The following is a 20,522-nucleotide window of genomic DNA, read 5'->3' as shown; positions in this document are numbered from 1 at the left end:
TTTTATATAACAAAATTAAGTGGATCCATAATCCATTACTGAGAGTTTGGATTTGTCAATTGGGATCTTGATTTATTTGGAATAATGAATATTACTTTTCGTTTACTAGCCACGTACAGTGGATTCCGGTTAATTGGGACACATCGGCACAAGTACACTTTGGCCTGATTAAGCAGCTGCCCCAATTAACTGAAGTTTCATGGAGATAGTTTAAGAAGGTACATAATAGTTTAAAAAGGTATTTAAAAAAAAAAGACAAACTGACTAACAAATTATGTATTTAAATAAAATACTGAAATTAAAACACTGCCAGTAACACTACAGTACTATAAAACTGTGTTAGTTCCCAATAGTCATTAATGAAGGAATTCATCCAGTGTATGCAACAAACAAAATTGGCGCAGACACCTAGTGTCTTCATACAATGCTTTAGATGATTGTATCCTCCAAATCTTCATTTTCATTGTGACTTCAAAGGTTTCAAAGGTACATTTAATAGCAGAGAAATGTATACAATATACACCCTGAAATGCTTTTTCTTCACAAACATCCATGATAACAGAAGAGTGCCCCAAAGAATGAATGACAGTTAAATGTTAGAACCTCAAAGTCCCCCCCCCCCCCAGCTCCCCTCCCTCCTGCACGTAAACGGCAGCAAGTAACAATCCCCCCTTCCCCCACCGATGCAAAAAAAAAGCATCGGCACTCGCCACTGAGCACTCAAGTGTGAGCAAAATAACAGCAAAGACACAGACTTGCAGTTACTCCAAAGACTTAGTGTTTCACCCGGTATTCGACATGCCACAGGCTCTATCTCACCATAATAAGGGAGAAAGAGGGTCTCTGTTTCACAGTGAGAGGGGAGACATAACCAACAACTCGCTGGTTTATGATGTTAAAAGTCCATTATGTTGCTTTTATCGAGCTCTGTGCCCGAAGGTTTCAGGTCTCTGGGCACACAGCCGTAGATATTCCAACTCCCCTGACGAAATACCTTCTGCCGTGACACTGACCTTTGAACTGCCTGTCTCCAGAGCCCAGAGATCCTAGGCCTCCAAAGTCAAGCCAAACTCTAAGGCCAAGCCCTTGGTGTGCCAAATAACGGTCAGTTGTGAAACCCCAAGAGCGGGTTCCATTCCCGCAAAGAACAGTAGACAGCGTGTAACTCCAGGTCAGGGTCTTCAAAAGAACCCTGAAAGGGAAAAATAAAAATATTAAAGATGAAAATAGAGCTGTTTCCGAAAATGCAAGCAAAGGAGTCGCTGTTTAGCACCATCACTTCACTCCGCCCCTCTAGATGACTGTCTACACCTTAATTCTTTGTAGTTCCTAATTTGTTGAAGTCATGAAATCATTTGGTTTTCACTCCTGGATGTTTCTGGCATTTCTAAGCCAGAATGCTTGAAATTGCAGTGAGCAAAACAGTTCTGAATTATCTTGCTGCTTATTTCTCGACAGCTATCAGTGACAACAAGCACTGCTCTTTGAACACACACACACACGCAACTCACGCTATTTAAAAACTGTTGACTGAGCATGTGTAGTACCTAATGGCCATGCAAGTGCACAAGACTGATGGTGGTTAGAGCCTGTTTGGCAACAATCTTGTGCCCCAGTTAAATGGCATGGTGTCCCAAATAAGTGAAAGGGATCCTGGCAATTTTCTCAATTTAGTTTTTGTTCTTTAAGAATTGTTCCAAATAACTGGCTACCCCAATTAACTGATGGCCCAATTAACCAGACTCCACTGTATTCATCAAATTGTTTTTTGGTAGCAAATAGCTGATGGACTGAACAGCTTTTCTCAGTACTTCTTGCAGTTATTTTGAGAATAGTTCACTTCCCCATATTTAGGTTACAGAGCCAAATCTGTAATATGTGCTGGCTTCCTTGCTGCTGGCATGCCCAGCTTATACTTCAGGATGGCCTTGGCGTTTCTGATTGTGAAACTTGTACACTTGATCCAGAATTAATATTCTGTACACACCACAGCCTGATTAACTTGTCAAAGGTGCTCTTCTGCAAAGAGGAGGTGAAATAGAACATTATTTTCAAACAGGGCCAGAGACCCAAGCTTTGCAACATCAGGAACAGGTAGAACTTCATTAAGGTGTTTACACACTCGAGGTCTATGTGCACAACTTGATGGAGCTGCACACAATGGTAGCCATCAGGATGAAGGCTGTATTGAGTACATTCTTCCCTCCTGTTTCTCTGAGAATTTGTACATGTCTTTGCAGACATGATCTATTTTCGATGAAGTGGAATACGAAACTCAATTCCAGCCCAGGAATTGGAGGTGGACCAGACCCACAACACTGAGAGCATCTTCTGCCAAGTGTAAATGACTTTCAATTTGTGGCTCACTGTCTTTTCCATCATTACAGCTTATACGATGCAGTTTCATCGCTGATCAAGAACAAAATTCATCGTCTTCCAGTCGTTGATCCTTTAACAGGGAATACACTCTATATTCTTACACACAAGCGCATTTTGAAGTTTCTGAAACTCTTTGTAAGTATCCCAGACCACAAATTAGACGAAGATAAAAGGTAGTGAAAATCAGAGAAACTGCAGATGCTTGAAATATAAATTAAAGCTGCAAATAGAAAACACTGGTCATGCCACAGCTGTGAGAAGGGAAAAGGTGGTAATATTTCTGGTGAAAGTTAGGCCTAGATATTCTTGTAAGTGCACAGTACACTTTGATTAGTCTCTGTTTTTACACCGTCATTCCTCTAGAGCAGGGGTCGGCAACCCGCGGCTCCGGAGCCGCATGCGACTCTTTCATCTCTGTGCTGTGGCTCCCCGTGGTTTGTTAGTTTTTGAAATGTAATTCGAAATTTGAAGATTATGGTGATCCTGTACAATCTAAATAAAACGTTGTGGAGACCCCATTTCCTGGCACATCCGAACCGGCTCACAATTAGCCACCGTTCCGGCTAAGGGAGATAGTCTAAGGGGGTTTGTGAGTACGTGTCTTTTGGAGCATCTGCGCCCACGGGGGGCGGGTTGAGGGAGGCTTTAAAGCAAGGCTGTTTAGTTCGAATAAAGTTATCTTTGACTGCAGTGTCGCTATTTTAGCGCTGCGTGTAGCACACCGCTACAACGTGTTTTTTTTATCGCTATTAATATACATCACCACTGCCAATGCCTGACACCCGCCAGTGCGCGCTTTCTTTTAATTCTTTGATCCAAGGTAGGCTAACTACGGAGTAACCTTCAACCCAACGTCTTTTTTTCGGAGTTCAAAATGTTTTTGTTGCATGCAGAAATGTAATTTCGTTTTCTCTGCAGGAGTTCGTCAATTTCATAAATGCAACACATTATAGTTTGTTTATACATAGCATAAAGGCAAAAAAAAACCGTTGTATGCAGTGTTATTTCATTTTAAATGTCAAACGGGTTTTGTGGCTCCCAGTGTTTTCTTTTCTGTGGGAAATGGGTCCATATGGCTCTTTCAGTGGTAAACGTTGCCGACCCCTGCTCTAGAGTGACTAGTTATTAGAGACCTGATCCGTTCACTCCTGGTGTCTTTGAAATTCAGTGGCACAGAGTTGAAATTAGAGTAATGCAGCACAGAAACTGACCCTTTGAACCATGCCAACCAAGGTTCCTATCTAAGCTACTCTCATTTGTCTGTGTTTGGCCTATATCCTTGTAAACCTTTCCTATCTGCATACCTGTCCAAGCAACTGTTAAATGTTGTTAATGTACCCGTTTTAGCCACTTCCTCTGGCAGCTCACATTTTGCCACAGTTTTGGTGTTCTCCACTATTCACTTGTTGAGAGGAGTGTCTAGAGATGAGCACTAAGTGTTGGCCTTGTCCATTAATGAATAAAAATTATACCCGTTGAATAGAATTTCCTTGTTCTGAAGTTGTGGGATTGTGTATCAGTAAATGTCCTAGTGTAGGATTTGTACTGCAGTAGAAGCAGAGCTTCTGACAGTTTTGTTTGAAATAGAAATATTTATGTTTAACTTTTGTGGTGCTTTTGGATAAAATATATTAATTAGCTTTAATTAGATCCTGGTGAATTTGGGGGATTCTTTACTGTGTCAGGCTGAAGATCCAACAACAATATTCTTGAACAAAGAGTTTAAAAATGTGTATCAATCTGATATTACTTCAGAAATATACTCTTTAATCTTTACTTCTGAACTATCTAAAAAATCTTGTGGATTTTTTTACATTTACTTCTGTATTTCTTTTATTTCTGAAGATAGTTTTATTCTTTTATTGCAGATTTCAGAGATGCCCAAACCAGACTTTATGTCCAAAACATTGGAAGAGTTGAACATTGGAACATACAATAACATTGCAGTGGTGAAGAAAAATACTCCTATTTATGTGGCCTTGGGGATCTTTGTGGAAAAAAGAGTGTCTGCATTGCCAGTTGTGGATGAATCTGGTAAATAAAAGTTCTTATTTTTAACTGTCATTGCATTGCAAAATGCATTTCAACACATGATCAAAGTCGTATCCTACAAATTAACATGCCATAACTTCTCTAATTTCTCTGAACACTTCTGTTATTGTAAAATCATTTGTTTCAATTCTCTTTCAACATGCTTTCTTCAGGTACTGTACTTACTCTGGTGACAGTAAAGTTAATCTCCTTGTAGATTAGTTTCAGATGAAAGATGGAAATATGAGGGGAAAGTTGGGAGGGGGAAGAAACAAGATGGGTGTTGGAGAGCTAGTAAACAAAATTAATTGGCAGTGGAAACCAAGATGAGCAACAAATGGGAATCAAGTACAGAAAAATGTTAAAAGGCCAAATTTAAAGACACTGTGTAAACGTTCCCAACTAGGATGAATTAATTGCATAAACACCTGTACATGGGTGTGATCTCATTGCTATTGCAGAACAGGTTGACCAAAGACGGGATCTTAGTATTTCCAGTATATTTGACATTTTGGAAGGATAAGCAACATTGAAAAGGTAGGGTAGTGCTGTTAATAGGAGATGGCATCAGTTTGTTAGGAACAATCTTGACTTGGCAGATTGTTGTATAGAATTGGAATTGGCTTTAGGGGAGCTAAGAAGCAGCAGGAGGCAGAAAGCATTGTAGGAGAGGTTGACAGGTCTCTGAATGGAAGTGGTGATGTAGGGAGTGGTGTAATCAGAAATGCGTGTAACAGGACTGATATAGTGATCATACAGGACAATTTGCCTTGTCTGTCATGTAAAGGTTGAATTTCTGGAATGTGTATATGAGATGGATTGTTCTAGATCAGCACTCTGAGGCACTGACAAAGGGACAGTAACTTTAGATTTGGTGCTGTGCTGTAGGGGAAGGTTAAATCATAACCTTGGCATAAAGGTGCCCTAGAAAAGAGTGGCCATAAAATTGAAACGGGTGAGGCAAGGTAGGTTTAGGTTTCAGTTTTTCCTGTTATTTGAGGAAATGGGAAGTATGAGTGTGAGGGCAGCTTGTTGTTCTGTGTTGGATGTGGGAGGTCCTGGAGTCTCCTAGCCTCCCGGATTGTCCACATCTGCGCCAGGTGCGCCGAGCTGCAGCTCCTAAGGGACTGTGTTAGGGAACTGGAGCTGCAGCTCAATGACCTTCGTCTGGTCAGGGAGAGTGAGGAGTTGATAGAGAGGAGTTACAGGCAGGTGGTCACGGGAGGCAGACAGGTGGGTCACGGTTAGGAGAGGAAAGGGGAAGAGTCAGATACTAGGGAGTATCCCAGTGGCTGTACCCCTTGACAATAAGTACTCCTGTTTGAGTGCTGTTGGGGGGGAGTGGGGGGAACACAGCCTACCTGGGGGAAGCAACAGTGGCCATGCCTCCAGCACAGAGTCTGGCCCTGTAGCTCAGAAGGGTAGGGAAAGGAAGGGGAAGGCAGTAGTAATAGGGGACTTGAATTAGGGGGTCAGATAGGTGATTCCGTGGATGCAGTCAGGAGACCCGGATGGTAGTTTGCCTCCCTGATGCTAGGGTCCGGGATGTTTTTGATCGCATCCAAGATATCCTGATGTGGGAGGGTGAGGAACCAGAGGTTGTGGTACATATAGGTACCAATGACATAGGTAGGAGAAAGGGAAGAGGTCCTGAAAGGAGAATATAGGGAGTTGAGAAGAAGGACCGCAAAGGTAGTAATCTCGGGATTACTGCCTGTGCCACGCACAGTGAGAGTAGGAATGGAATGAGGTGGAGGATAAATGCATGGCTGAGGGATTGGAGCAAGGGGCAGGGATTCAAAATTTCTTGATCATTGGGACCTCTTTTGGGGCAGTTGTGACCTGTACAAAAAGGATGGGTTGCACTTGAATCCTAGGGGGAGCAATATCCTGGCGGGGAGATTTGCTGTTTCTGGGGAGACTTTAAACTAGAGTGGTTGGGGATGGGAATCAAATTGAAGAGACTAGGAGAGAGGAGGTTAGTTCACAAATAGAGAAAGCTTGTAGACAGTGTGTGAGGGAGGATAGGCAGGTGATAGAGAAGGGGAGGGTTTAGACCGAAAATGTAGGGGAGAAGGAAGAAAAAGAAGATAGAAAAGTTGCTTGCACCGTTAGGGATAAACAGAGTAAGAGGTGGAGAGTTTCTTAAATGCATGTATTTTAATGCTAGGAGCATTGTAAGAAAGGTGGATGAGCTTAGAGCATGGATTGATACCTGGAAATATGATGTTGTAGCTACTAGTGAAACATGGTTGCAGGAGGGGTGTGATTGGTAACTAAATATTCCTGGATTTCATTGCTTCAGCTGTGATAGAATTGGAGGAGGAAGAGGGGGAGGAGTTGCATTGCTTGTCAGAGAAAATATTACAGCAGTGCTTTGGCAGGATAGATTAGAGGGCTCGTCTAGGGAGGCTATTTGGGTGGAATTGAGGAATGGGAAAGGTGTAGTAACACTTATAGGGGTGTGTTATAGACCACCTAATGGGGAGTGAGAATTGGAGGAGCAAATTTGTAAGGAGATAGCAGATATTTGTAGTAAGCACAAGGTTGTGATTGTGGGAGATTTTAATTTTCCACATGTAGACTGGGAAGCCCATTCTGTAAATGGGCTGGATGGTTTGGAGTTTGTAAAATGTGTGCAGGATAGTTTTTTGCAGCAATACATAGAGGTACCAACTAGAGAAGGGGCAGTGTTGGATCTCCTGTTAGGGAATGAGATAGGTCAGGTGATAGAGGTATGTGTTGGGGAGCACTTCGGGTCCAGTGATCACAATACCATTAGTTTCAAAATAATTATGGAGAAGGTTAGGTCTGGGCCCAGGGTTGAGATTTTTGATTGAGGAAAGGCTAACTTTGAGGAGATGTGAAAGGATTTAGTGGATTGGGACAATTTGTTTTATGGGAAAGATGTAATAGAGAAAGGGAGATGATTTAAAGGTGAAATTTTAAGGGTACAGAATCTTTATGTTCCTGTTAGGTTGAAAGGAAAGGTTAAAAGTTTGAGAGAGCCATGGTTTTCAAGGGATATTGGAAACTTGGTTTGGAAAAAGAGAGAGATCTACAATAAATTTAGGCACCATGGAGAAAATGAAGTGCTCGAGGAATGTAAGGAATGTAAAAAGAATCTTAAGAAATTAGAAAAGCTAAAAGAAGATGTGAAGTTGCTTTGGTAAGTAAGGTGAAAATAAATCCAAAGGGTTTCTACAGTTATATCAATAGCAAAAGGATAGTGAGGGATAAAATTGGTCCCTTAGAGAATAAGAGTGGACAGCTAGGTGATGGGGGAGATGGGGGAGATTTTGAACAATTTCTTTTCTTCGGTATTCATTAAGGAGAAGGATATTGAATTGTGTAAGGTAAGGGAAACAAGTAGGGTAGTTATGGAAACTAGGATGATTAAAGAAGAGGAAGTACTGACACTTTTAATGAATATAAAAGTGGAAAGTCTCCAGATCCTGACAGGATATTCCCTAGGACCTTGAGAAGTTAGTGTAGAAATAGCAGGGGCTCTGACAGAACTACTTCAAATGTCATTAGAAACAGGGATGGTGCCGGAGGATTGGCTTATTGCTCATGTGGTTCCATTGTTTAAAAAGGGTTCTAAGAGTAAACCTAGCAATTATAGGCCTGTAAGTTTGACATCAGTGGTGGGTAAATTAATGGAAAGTATTCTTAGAGATGGTATATATTATTATCTGGATAGACGGGTCTGATTAGTAACAGTCAACATGGATTTGTGCGTGCAAGGTCATGTTTGACAAATCTTATTGAATTTTTTGAAGTGGTTACTAGAAAAGTTTACGAGGGTAAAACATTAGTTAGGAAGGTTCAATCGTTGGGTATTAATATTGAAGTAGTAAAATGGATTCAACAGTGGCTGGATGGGAGATATCAGAGAGTAGTGGTGGATAACTGTTTGTCAGATTGGAGGCCGGTGACCAGTGGTGTGCCTCAGGGATCTGTACTGGGTCCAATGTTGTTTGTCATATACATTAATGATTGCATTAGTAAGTATGCAGATGATACTACGATAGGTGGTGTTGTGGATAATGAATTAGGTTTTCAAAGCTTTCAGAGAGCTTTAGGCCAGTTAGAAGAGTGGGCTGAAAGATGGCAGATGGCGTTTAATGCTGATAAGTGTGAGGTGCTACATTTTGGTAGATATAGTTACAAAAGTTTAGGGGTAACACGAGGGGGAATTTCTTTACTCAGAGAGTGGTAGCTGTGTGGAATGAGCTTCCAGTAGAAGTGGTAGAGGCAGGTTCGATATTGTCATTTAAAAAAAAAAATTGATAGGTATATGGACAGGAAAGGAATGAGGGTTTATGGGCTGAGTGCAGGTAGGTGGGACTAGGTGAGAGTAAGCGTTCAGCACGGACTAGAAGGGCCGAGATGGCCTGTTTCTGTGCTGTAATTGTTATATGGTATGAGGGGTGAGTTAACTGGGGTTGATTGGGAAAACTGCTTTAAAGAGTATTAGAGTGACAAGGCGTTGATTAACATTTACCAAAATATACACAATTTGCAGCAGTCCAGGGACTGAAGCTCAAGAGCTGCCCGATGTTCCTCATATGGTAACCCTTTCATTCCTGGAATCATTCTTATGAACCTCTCCAGTGTCAGTATATCCTTTTTAAAAATATGAAGCCCAAAATTGCACATAATACTTCCAAGTGTGGTCTTTCGAGTGCCTTATAGAGCCTCAATATCACATCCCTGCTCTTGTATTCTCTACCTCTAGAATTGAATGCCAATGTTGCAATTGCCTTCTGCACCACTGACTCAACCTAGAGGCTAACCTTTAGGGTATTCTGCACAAGGACTTCCAAGTCCTTTTGCATCTCTGCATTTTGAATTCACTCCCCATCTAAATAATAGTCTGCCTGTTTATTTCTTCCACCTAAGTGCATGACCATACATTTTCCAAAATGGTATTTCATTTGCCACTTCTTTGCCCATTCCCCTGAACTATCCAAGTCTCTCTGCAGGCTTTCTGTTTCCACAACACTACCCCCTCCTCCACCTGTCTTTGTATCATCGTCAAATTTAGCCACAAATTCATTAATCCCATCATCCAAATCATTGACATACATTGTAAAAAGCAACGGTCCCAACACCAACCCCTGTGGAGCTCCACTGGTAACCGGCAGCCAGCCAGAATAGGATCCTTTTATTCCCACTCTCTGCTTTCTGCCGATCAGCCAATGCTGCACCCATGCTAGTAACTCCCCTGTAATTACATGGGATCTTATCTTACTAAACAGCCTCATGTGCAGCACCTTGTCAAAGGCCTTCTGAAAATCCACTACACCACATCTATGCATCTCCTTTGTCTACCCTGCTTGTAATTTCCTCAAAAAATTTGCAGTAGGTTTGTCAGGCATGATTTTCCTTTCAGGAAACCATGCTGGCTTTGGCTAATCTTGCCATGTGCCTCTAAGTGCTCCATAATCTCATCCCTAATAATCGATTCCAATAACTTCCCAATCACTGATGTCAGGCTAACAGGTCTATAGCTTCCTTTCTGCTGCCTCCCACCCTTCTTAAATGACGGAGTAACATTTGTAATTTTCCAGTCATCCGATACAATACCAGAATCTATCGATTCTTGAAAGATCATTGTTAAAGCCTCTGCAATCTCTCCAGCTACTTCTATCAGAACACGAAGGTGCATTCCATCAGGTCCAGGAGATTTATCTACCCACAGACCATTAAGCCTCCTGAGCACCTTAGTTGTAATTTTCACTGCACGTACTTCACTTCCCTGACACTTAAATGTCCGGTATACTGCAGATGTCTTCCACTGTGAAGACTGATGCAAAATACGCATTCAGTTTCTCTGCCATCTCTGCATCTCTCATTACAATATCTCCAGTGTCATTTTCTATTGGTCCTATATCTACCTTCAACTCTCTTTTACCCTTGATATACTTAAAATAAGCTTTTAGTATCTTCTTTGATACTAGTCACCAGCTTCCTTTCATAATTCATCTTTTCCTTCCTAATGACCTTCTTAGTTTTGTTCTGCAAGTTTTTAAAAGCTTCCCAGTCCTGTCTTCCCACTAGCTTTGGTTTCCTTGTATGTTCTCTCTTTTGCTTTTACTTTGGCTCCGATTTCACTTGTCAGCCACGGTAGTGTCCTTCTTCCATTCGAAAATGTCTTCTTATTTACAATACATCTATCTTGCACTTCCCTCATTTCTCGCAGAAACTCCAGCCATTGCTGCTCTGCTGTCCTTCCTGCTAGTGTCTCTCTCCAGTCAACCTTGGCCAGTTCCCCTCTCATGCCATTGTAATTTCCTTTATTCCATGGAAATAGGTATCTGGTTATCATCTTCTTCCAAATTTCCATAAATTCTGGAATAGTTCCTGCAAATTAGAGGGTGGCAAATGTAATACCACTATTGCTGAGGTGGAGAGAGAAAATGGGGAAGAACCAACCTATTTAGCTTGGTATCAGTAGTAGGAAAAGTGCTGAAATCTATAATAACAGATGTGATACCAAGGTGTTTTAGAAAATGAAGCCGATTTGGCATGGATTTATGAAAAAGAGGTAACGTTTGTCTGATCTATTGATGTTCTTTGAGGATGTATCTAGGAGAGTATACGAGGGGAAACCTGTGGCTGTGGTGTATTTGGATTTTCAGACAATAAAGTCCCACAAGTGAAGTTGGCAAACAAGGTTAGAATACATGGATTGATAATGGTTGAAAGTTAGAGAATGTAAAGTTGACATATACAGGTTCTTCTCAGAGTGGCAGGCTGTAGTTACTGGAGCACTGCAAGGATCCTAACTACTCCCCCTCTCTATCAATGACATAGCTGAGGAGACTAATAGTTGCATTTCCAAGTTTGTTAGTCATATGAAACTAAGTGGGAACTTGAATAGTGATGATCATGCAAAAAGGCTTCCAAGTGGATCTAGACAAGTTGAGCAAGTGAGTAGCAGAAGACAAATGGAGTAAATGTGAAGCAATAAATGTAAGGGTATCCAGTTTGGTAGCAGGGGAAAAAGAAATACCATAAGACATAGGAGCAGAACTAGGCCATCAAGACTGTTCCTCCATTCCATCATGGCTGATTTATTATCCTGCTTTCTCCCTGTAACCTTTGACACCCTTACTATCAACCTGTACTTTAAATATATCCAATCACTTGGCCTCCACAACCATCTGTGGCAATGAATTCCACAGATTCACCATCCTCTGGATAAAGAAGTTTCTCCTGACCTCTGTTCTAAAAAGATATTCTTGTATTCTAGGGCTGTACATTCTGGTCCTAGACTCCCCCACTATTGAAAACATCCTCTTCATGTCTACTCTATCTAAGCCTTTCAATACTCAATAGGTTTCAAAGGTTCAAAAGGTTCATTTTATTGTCAAAAGTATGCATGTACAATACAACTCTATTTGTCTACTCCAGCTGGCCATTAAATACAGAAAGGTCATCGGTGTTGATGAAAGAAAAGACATTCACTACCTCTCAACCCAAAATTGCCACAAAAAAAAACAAAACTCGCAAACCCCAAAATCCCCCTTTCCCCCCTCATTTTCAGTTGGATCCCCTCCTATTCTTCTAAACTTCAGTGAGTATAGGCCCAGAGCCATCAAATGCTCCTTTTCATTCCTGGGATCATTTTCATAAACCTACTCTGGACTGTCTCCTGTACCTCCAGCACATCCTGCCTTAGATAAGAGGCCCAAACTGTTCACAATACTCAAGGTACGGTCTGGCCAATGCCCTTAAAAAGCCTCAGCATTTCATCCTTGCTTTTATATTCTAATTTTCTCAAAATGAATGTTAACATTATATTTGCCTTCCTTACCACAGACTCAACTTACAACTTAACCTTTATGAATCCTGCACGTGGGCTACCAAGTCTCTTTGCACCTCTGGTTTCTGAATTTGCTTCCCATTTAGAAAATAGTTTATGCTTCTATTCCTGTGCCAAGTACATGATCATGTACTTCCCTACAGTGTATTCCATCTGCCACTTATTTGCCCATTTTCCTAATCTGTCTAAGTCCCTCTGCAGTCTCCCTGCCTCCTTAACACTACCTGCCCCTCCACCTCTCTTCGTATTATCCACAAACTTGGCCACAAAGCCATCAATTCCATCATCCAGGTCATTGACATATAACATGGAAAGAAGTGATCCCAACACTGACCCCTACAAAATACCGCTAGTCATCGGTAGCCAACCAGAAAATTCTCCCTTTATTCCCATTCTTCCTGTCAATCAGAACTATTCTATCCATGCTAGTATGTCTTCTATTATACCATGGGTTTGTTCAAGTTGTGTGTCATTTCAACTATATTCATGTATACCACCAAATGAAACAACATTCCTCCAGACAAAGGTTCACAACAGAGTACACACACAACACATAAAGTAGTATTACCACAAATAAACTAACAAATAACAAGGTGCATTTAAGACACTAGTTTAAAAAGTAAACTGCATAACACTACTGGTGCTACGTAAGTGATGAGGCCTGGGTGGTGGCAGGGAGTTCATTAGTCCCACAACCTGGGGGAAGATGCTGTTTCCCTTCCTAACAGTCCTTGGCCTGATGCTACGGGACCTCCTGCCTGATGGTAGGGGGTCAAAGAGATTGTTGAATGGATGGGAGGGATCATTGATAATGTTAAGTGCCCTGCGTGCCTGATAAATATCTCGGATAGTTGGAGGAGAGATGCCGATGATCCTCTCAGCAGTCCTCGCAATCCTTTGTAGGCTCTTGCAGTCAGATGCCTTGTAATTTACTCCAGTCTTCAAGGAGAGAGAGAGAGGCAGAAGAAAGGAAACTGTAGGCCAGTTAGTCTGACCTCAATGGGTGGGAAAATGTTGGAGTTGATTATCAAGGATGAGGTCTCAGGGTACTTGGAGGCACATGATAAAATAGGCTATAGTCAGCATGGTTTCTTCAAGAAAAACTCTTTCCTGACGAATCTCTTGAAATTCTTTGAAGAAATAACACACAGGATAGACAAAGGAGAATTGCTTGATGTTGTGTACTTTGATTTTCAGAAGGCCTTTGACAAGGTGCCACACATGAAGCTGCTTAGCAAGCTCTGAGCCCATGGAAAGACTTAGCATGGATAAAGCAGTGGTTGATTGGCAGGAGACAGAGTGGGAATAAAAGGAGCCTTTTCTAGCTGATTGCTGGTGACTAGTGATGTTCCACAAGGGTCTGTGTTGGGATTGTTTCTTTTTGCATTATATGCCAATGATTTGGATGATGGAATTGATGGCTTTGTTTCAAAGTTTGCAGACGAGAAAAAGATGGGTGGAGGGGAAGTAGTTTTGAGGAAGTAGGCTACAGAAGGACTTAGATTAGGAGAATGGACAAAAATGGCAGACGGAACACACTGCTGGGAAGTGTATGGTCAATCACTTTGGTAGAAGAAATGGAAGGGTTGACTATTTTTTAAATGGAGAGAAAATTCAAAAACTGAGATGCGAGGGGACTTGGGATTCCTTGTGCAGGATTCCCTAAAGGTTAATTTGCACGTTGAGTCTGTGGTGAGGAAGGCAAACGCAATGTTAGCATTCATTTCAAGACTAGAATATAAATGGATGTAATGTTGAGATTTTATAAAGCACTGGTTAGGCCTCACTTGGAGTATTGTGAGCAGTTTTGCCCCTTATCTTAGAAAGGATGTGCTGAAACTGGAGAGGGTTAAAAGGAGGTTCATGAAACTGATTCCAGGATTGAATGGCTTGTCATATGAAGAGTGTTTGATGGCTCTGTGTCTGTACTCATTAGATTTCCGAAGACTGAGGGGGATTTTATTGAAACATTTCTAATGGTGAAAGGCCTTGATAGAGTGGATGTGATGGGAGAGTCTAAGACCAGAGGGGACAGCCTCAGAATAGAGGGGTGTCCTTTTAAAACTGAGATGAGGAGGAATTTCTTTAGTGCTGAATCTTTGGAATTCATTGCTGCAGGCAGTTGTGGAGGCTGTCTATATGTATATTTAAGGCAGAGGTTGATTGATTCTTGATTGGTCAGGGCATGAACAGATACGGGGAGAAGGCAGGAGACTGGGGCTGAGAGGAAAATTAGATCAGCCATTATGAAATGGCGATGCAGGCATGGGCCAAATGGCTTAATTCTGCTCCTATATATTATGGTCTAATCCCCATAATCAGATGGTGATGCTGACAAGGCTGATCAGGACACTAAATGATGCTCTTGTAAAAATTAGTTAGAATGGAGTGGGGTGGGGGGGCTCACTTGCCATAATCTCCTCAGGACATGGAGACATTACTGTCCTTTCTTGACTAAAGAAGTGGTGTTGAGGGAATAGGTGAGATCATCTATTATGCGCATTCCCTTTATTACAAGAGGATTGGAGTTTAAGGATAGGAATGCAGAGGACATTGGTGAGAACATGTGGAGTATTATGTACAATTTTGTTCTCTTCACCTAGAGAAAGGCATATTTACTAAAGTGGGAATGTGCTGCCAATTCACCATACTGGCGGGTGTGTGCTGTTGGAGGAGAGGTTGAGTCAACAGTTCCACTATTTTGTTCAGAGGAATAAGAGGTGATCTCATTGAAGTGTTGAGGGCTTGACTAAATAGAAATGGAGAAGATGTTTCCCCTGGCTGAGGAATTTAGAGCCAGGAGCCACAGCTTTTAAACAAGCAAAGTAGGACTGAATTGAAAGTGTAGTAAGGCTTTGGAATTCTCTACCCTGGGGAGCTGTGGTAATTCAGTCATTGATTGCATTTGAAACAGATAGATATTGGTTGTTAAGGGAATTGGGGGATCTGGATAGTCCAGGAGAATTACGTTAAGATAGATCAACCATGTTCTTGTTGACTGACAAAAAAGCTTGAGGAGGACAGACATCTGGCATTTCTTATATTATTGTGGAAATAGATGATTAAACCTAATTCCTTTGATGATTTTTCCACATGACTTGTCCTGTATTCCTTTATGAAATCCAGTATTGTGGGCCAGCGCTTCTTGGTCACAATGAGAAAGCATCTCTTAATGAAATAATGAAGGCAACTTAAGTGTGAGAGATTCACTTGTTAATGGGTATACCAGTGAGTAGGGAGGTTCAGATAGGTTCATTATTCAAATACGTCAACTTAATCAGTAACAGTTGAATTATTAGTCCCAATGTTTTTTTTCAACCTGCAGTGTGCCTATTAATGTTAATTACTCCTGAATTTTTCCTCTACAGGGCGAGTAGGGGATATCTATTCTAAGTTTGATGTCATTGTAAGTACATTGCAGCAAAACATTTATTCACTGTTTTTGTGCGTCCCTGGCAATTCCTTAACCAACACTTTATGCTTTAGAACCTAGCTGCAGAGAAGACGTATAACAATCTGGATATTACTGTAACCAAAGCATTGTTGCATCGCTCCCAGTACTTCGAGGGTGTGCTGAAGTGTTACAAACATGAAACTCTTGAGACAATTATCAACCGACTTGTGGAAGCAGAGGTATAGAACAGCAATGTTTCATGTAATAAATCATTGGGATTTTACCCACTTTGTAACTTTTTTGTTGTTCTCCCCTCTTCTGGGGAAATATGACCTTATTGCTTCTCAATCACTTGGTACCCTCTAGTCCATAAACATATTCCAGATTTCACACTGGAACAAGCACTCTGCAACTGAGCCATGAAAAATCCTTGTCTTTGAATGCCATAGAAATTTTAGTCAGCACTAACTATATTCTTTGGAGCCTGACTATCTGCAACATTTTGACATTAATAGGTCTGAATTGCAAGACTGCATTTGTTTTAGAGAAATTGATCATGCATGAGTTGGCTATGAAGTTGTTGCTGTGTGTTTAATCATCTCTTGCCAGGTTTTACCAGAGAAATTGTCTCCAGTATGATTTAAAATGGAGACACTAGGTAGATAGAGATATCTTCGTGTGTGTGTGTGTGTGTGTGTATCAATAAATCTTGGGTATTTAATTACCAATTAGTGTTGCAAGTAAAGGATGTTGGTACTCTAGTGAACAGGAGAAATATCGATAGGATATTAATGGAAGCAAAGCACAATGATAAAAAAAAATGCACAGATCCTTCAGTATCTATCAAGGTATAACGCAAACGTTTTGCTTCAACTGTTTGCTTTAGTCTGAACTGAATTGATGGATTTACACCCAGACATGCTGACTTGTCTTTTATTTTTCAATTGCTCATTTTCCTGTGTATTTCTGGCATTTATTTTGCCCTTTTTTCCTGGTATTTGCAATTTTGTCTTGCTTTTCTTCAGATAGATTTAAAAAGAGAGTAAAAAAAATAAACTGTTTCACTTAGATTCTCAACAATGTTCAAAATTGTATTTGTGCAAAATTCCAACATTATTTTGTTTTAGACAATAGACAATAGGTGCAGGAGTAGGCCATTTGGCCCATCTAGCCAGCACCGCCATTCATTGTGATCATGGCTGATCATACACAATCAGTACCCCGTTCCTGCCCTCTCCCCATATCCCTTGACCCCGCTATCTATAAGAGCTCTAGAGACTTGGCCTCCACTGCCTTGTGGGGCAGAGCATTCCACATATCCACCACTCTCTGGGTGAAAAAGTTTTTCCGCATCTGTTCTAAATGGGCTACCCCTTATTCTTAAACTGTGGCCTCTAGTTCTGGACTCACCCATCAGCGGGAACATGCTTCCTGCCTCCAGTGTGTCGAACCCCTTAATAATCTTATATGTTTCAATCAGATTTAGCTTTTCCCAGTATAACATTTTGCTTTGTCATTTTTGTATAAGCAACAGACAGCATATTTTTAATTGGGGCAAGTGTCTCATTCATCCTCCCTCACCCCTGATCCCTGATCAAAGAAATCGTTAATCTGTCTAGATCTTATTGATAGCTGCTGATGGAGGGTATGCCATGGCACCAGATGTAGGATGGCAGATTGACTTTACTCATTTAAAACAGCTGATTTAAATGTACTCCACATATCCTGAAATTTGGCACAAATATTTTAAACTTTTTTTCTTTCAGCAAAATGTAGCGTTAAGCTAATGAGTTTCTCAGGGTTTAGTACATCAGTAGGTGTTGTTGATATCGTTGGAGACACAAATGGAACATACACATTCCAGCAAATCCATTGGGGACTTGACAGACCCAGTACCACATTATTAGCTTTTCTTAAGACCCCCTGCATTATTGAACAGTAACTAGTAAAACCTCAAATTGCAAGGTTTCAGTATAGCAAATTAATGTTTTATTTCTACATTTTGTGAAATTGCCTTTTATAAAAGTATCTATCAACGTTTTGTGTCAAAATAGATCACAGGAAGCACTTCACACAAAATGCTGGAGGAACTCAGCAGGCCAGGCAGCATCTATGGAAAAGAGTATATTTCGGTCTGAGACCCTTCGGCAGAACTTTGTACTCTCTTCCATAGATGCTGCCTGGCTTGCTGAGTTCATCCAGCATTTTGTGTGTGTTGCTTCGATTTCCAGCATCTGCAGATCTTCTCTTGTTTGTCACAGGAAGTACTTCCTTTCTTAAACAGATTAGATGAAATTACAAAAAGACTCCGCAGTTCTTGAACTCATCTTTGATTTTCTCATTTCCAATCCTGTTCTTTTCTCCTTCAAAATACCAGGATGGGAAAACCTAGCTATTATTGTAAAGCACTGGAATTAGGGACTGTTGTTAAAGGAGATGGTGAAAGAGCTGGAATCAAGATGTATTACAACTAAATTTAAAGAAAAATGGATTCTTTTGGTCAAATACCGAGTTCTCCAACTTTTAATTTTCACATCATTAGCCACTACAGAGTCTTCTTACTTCCCATGTATTTTCCCCCTCTGTAGGTTCATCGGTTAGTTGTGGTCGACGACAATGATGTAGTGAAGGGGATTGTCTCACTTTCTGATATTCTACAGGCACTCGTGCTAACTGGAGGAGGCAAGTATACAGAGTTCACCATTTTAGCTCTTCAACTCTATTTCCAACACCCCCCCCCCCCCACATGCACACGATACAGTATCATCTTCAACCAGTGTAAGTTAAACAAACCTGATCCCAAAACAAGTAGCCTAGCTGATAAACTACAATCATAGGAGAGCTTTTTTGCTGCCTTAATTTCCATAATTAGCACTTGTTGATTTCAGCTTATACTCTGAGTTTGTCATGCTACAGCACACGTGCACTGTTGGTGCATGAAGTAAAAATTCTTACTTTATCTTTAGGTGATATATCATCGGACCTCGAACAGTAGGAGATGTATGGACAAAGTGTACCATTGGCATTTTCCCCTCGTAGAGGTCTCAGCAGCCTGAAAATCTTTTATCTACGGACACACACCCATGATGGCATAACCTCTTTCACCAGTAGTGTGCTGAGCCATTATGAGGAAGATTCTTACTCCTGCTCACTGTTCCCATTTTGATTTCACTTTGAAATGTTTCTGCACCTCCCTGCTGAAGATGTTGTCTTTCTTTACCCACTGAAATGATACTGCAGGTCAGGTCAAAGGAACCGAGTCTTTTGTTACTTTATTTAATTCATCCTGCTGTTAGGAGTGTTTTTGCTGGCTGATTATTTCATTATCTGAATGTACTTTGTTTTATATGTGATTGTATGCTTGACTATCTGTGCTCAGTTTAATCTAGTTTGATGCAGTGACGTCACTCCTTTATTCTTCTTGACTAATAGACATGCTGTAATCTGACCAATACAGCCAGTTTTATTAATGACCGAACATATGAATACTGTTATAACACTTTTCGATTAAGATATTAAGCTAGTCCACTACCTGAATTATTAGACTTCATTTTCCAATAGAATATATTTTTTGATGTATCATTTCCCACATATGGTAACTATATGTGGTGTTACGAGTACCAAAAAATTGCAAGTAAGCTTGCATTATTTTTGCACTCCAGGCAGGAATATGGTACAAATTGCATGAAAACACCTGTCTGTTTCTGTCACCTCCAAGCCCAAACCAAAAAAAAGTTAAGATGAAGTGCCCCTTCCTTTGTTTGAAAAAACATGGAACTCTTGAACTTGGGTGAGCATTTCACTTGTTAAAATCACTTTGATGTGGTCACATTCGATGTGGTCATATAGTTTTGGGTGGTTGTGTCCCTAAAAATTCCTGATTTGAAAAGTTGGCTAAGGTTGAATTTAACTTTACAAAAGCTTTGAACAAAAATGAAATATGACCAACCCAGCAACAAGTTAATTCTGATGGTATTTAAACACCAAATTGTGTGTGTGTGTGTTTTTTTTTCAAATTCAGTGGAAGGTGATTGCAGGCAGTTGAATTCTAAGACATAGGGGCAGAATTAGGCCTCTTGGCCCATCGAGTCTGCTCCGCCATTTATTCATGGGTGATTTATTATTCCTCGTAACCTCGTTCTGATACTTTTTACCCATAACCTTTGACACCCTAACTAATCAAGAACCTATCAACCTCCATTTTAAACATACTCACTGTCTTGGCCTCTACAGCCGCCCATGGTAATGAATTCCACATATTGACCACCCTCTGGCTAAAGAAATTCCTCCTCTTTTCTGCACTAAGAGGACATCCCTCTATTCTGAAACTGTGCCCTCTGGACCTAGACACCTGCACTATAGGAAACATCCTCTCTACATCCACTCCATCTGGACCTTTCAATATTTGATAGGTTTCAGTGAGATCCCTGCCCCCTGCCCCCCATTCTTCTAAATTCAAGTGAGTACAGGCCCAGAGCCATTAAAGCACTCCTCCCATACATTAACCCTTTCATTCCTGGAATCATTCTCATGAACCTCCTCTGGGCCTTCTCCAATGCCAGCACATATTTTCTTAGATAAGGGACCCAAAACTGCTCACAATACCCCAAGTGTGGTCTGATCAACGTCTTGTAAAGCCTCAGCATAACATCCTTGCTCTTGAATTCTCGTCCCCTCAAAATGAATGCTAACATTGTATTTGCTTTTCTTACCACCAGCTCAACCTGCAAGTTAACCTTTAGGGAATCCTGCACAAGGACCCCAAATCCCTTGCACCTCTGATTTCTGAATTTACTTCTTATTTAGAAGATCGTCTATGCTTTTATTTTTTTTACCAAAGTACATGACCATGCACTTCCTGACTCTGTATTTTATCTGTCACTT

The 20,522-nt window shown here is 40.8% G+C and overlaps 1 protein-coding gene across 2 annotated transcripts in view; it reads left to right on the top strand.

The window, feature by feature from the left end:
- The window catches only part of LOC132384645 (5'-AMP-activated protein kinase subunit gamma-1), a 63,839-nt gene extending 45,098 nt beyond the window's left edge, over positions 1 to 18,741 (top strand). For both annotated transcript variants that reach the window (XM_059955966.1, XM_059955965.1), the window contains 6 exons: positions 2,388 to 2,514; positions 4,248 to 4,413; positions 15,613 to 15,650; positions 15,731 to 15,877; positions 18,227 to 18,320; positions 18,605 to 18,741. In XM_059955966.1, the coding sequence (XP_059811949.1) occupies positions 2,388 to 2,514; positions 4,248 to 4,413; positions 15,613 to 15,650; positions 15,731 to 15,877; positions 18,227 to 18,320; positions 18,605 to 18,633 (601 nt within the window). In that variant the 3' untranslated portion in view covers positions 18,634 to 18,741. The remainder of the gene's footprint in view (positions 1 to 2,387; positions 2,515 to 4,247; positions 4,414 to 15,612; positions 15,651 to 15,730; positions 15,878 to 18,226; positions 18,321 to 18,604) is intronic.
- The last annotated feature ends 1,781 nt before the right edge of the window (positions 18,742 to 20,522 follow it).

The sequence above is a fragment of the Hypanus sabinus genome, chromosome X1, assembly GCF_030144855.1.
Source record: "Hypanus sabinus isolate sHypSab1 chromosome X1, sHypSab1.hap1, whole genome shotgun sequence".
NCBI classification, from domain to species: domain Eukaryota; kingdom Metazoa; phylum Chordata; class Chondrichthyes; order Myliobatiformes; family Dasyatidae; genus Hypanus; species Hypanus sabinus.
Note: the sequence above shows the minus strand (reverse complement) of the source record. Positions and strands in the feature narration are given on the sequence as shown.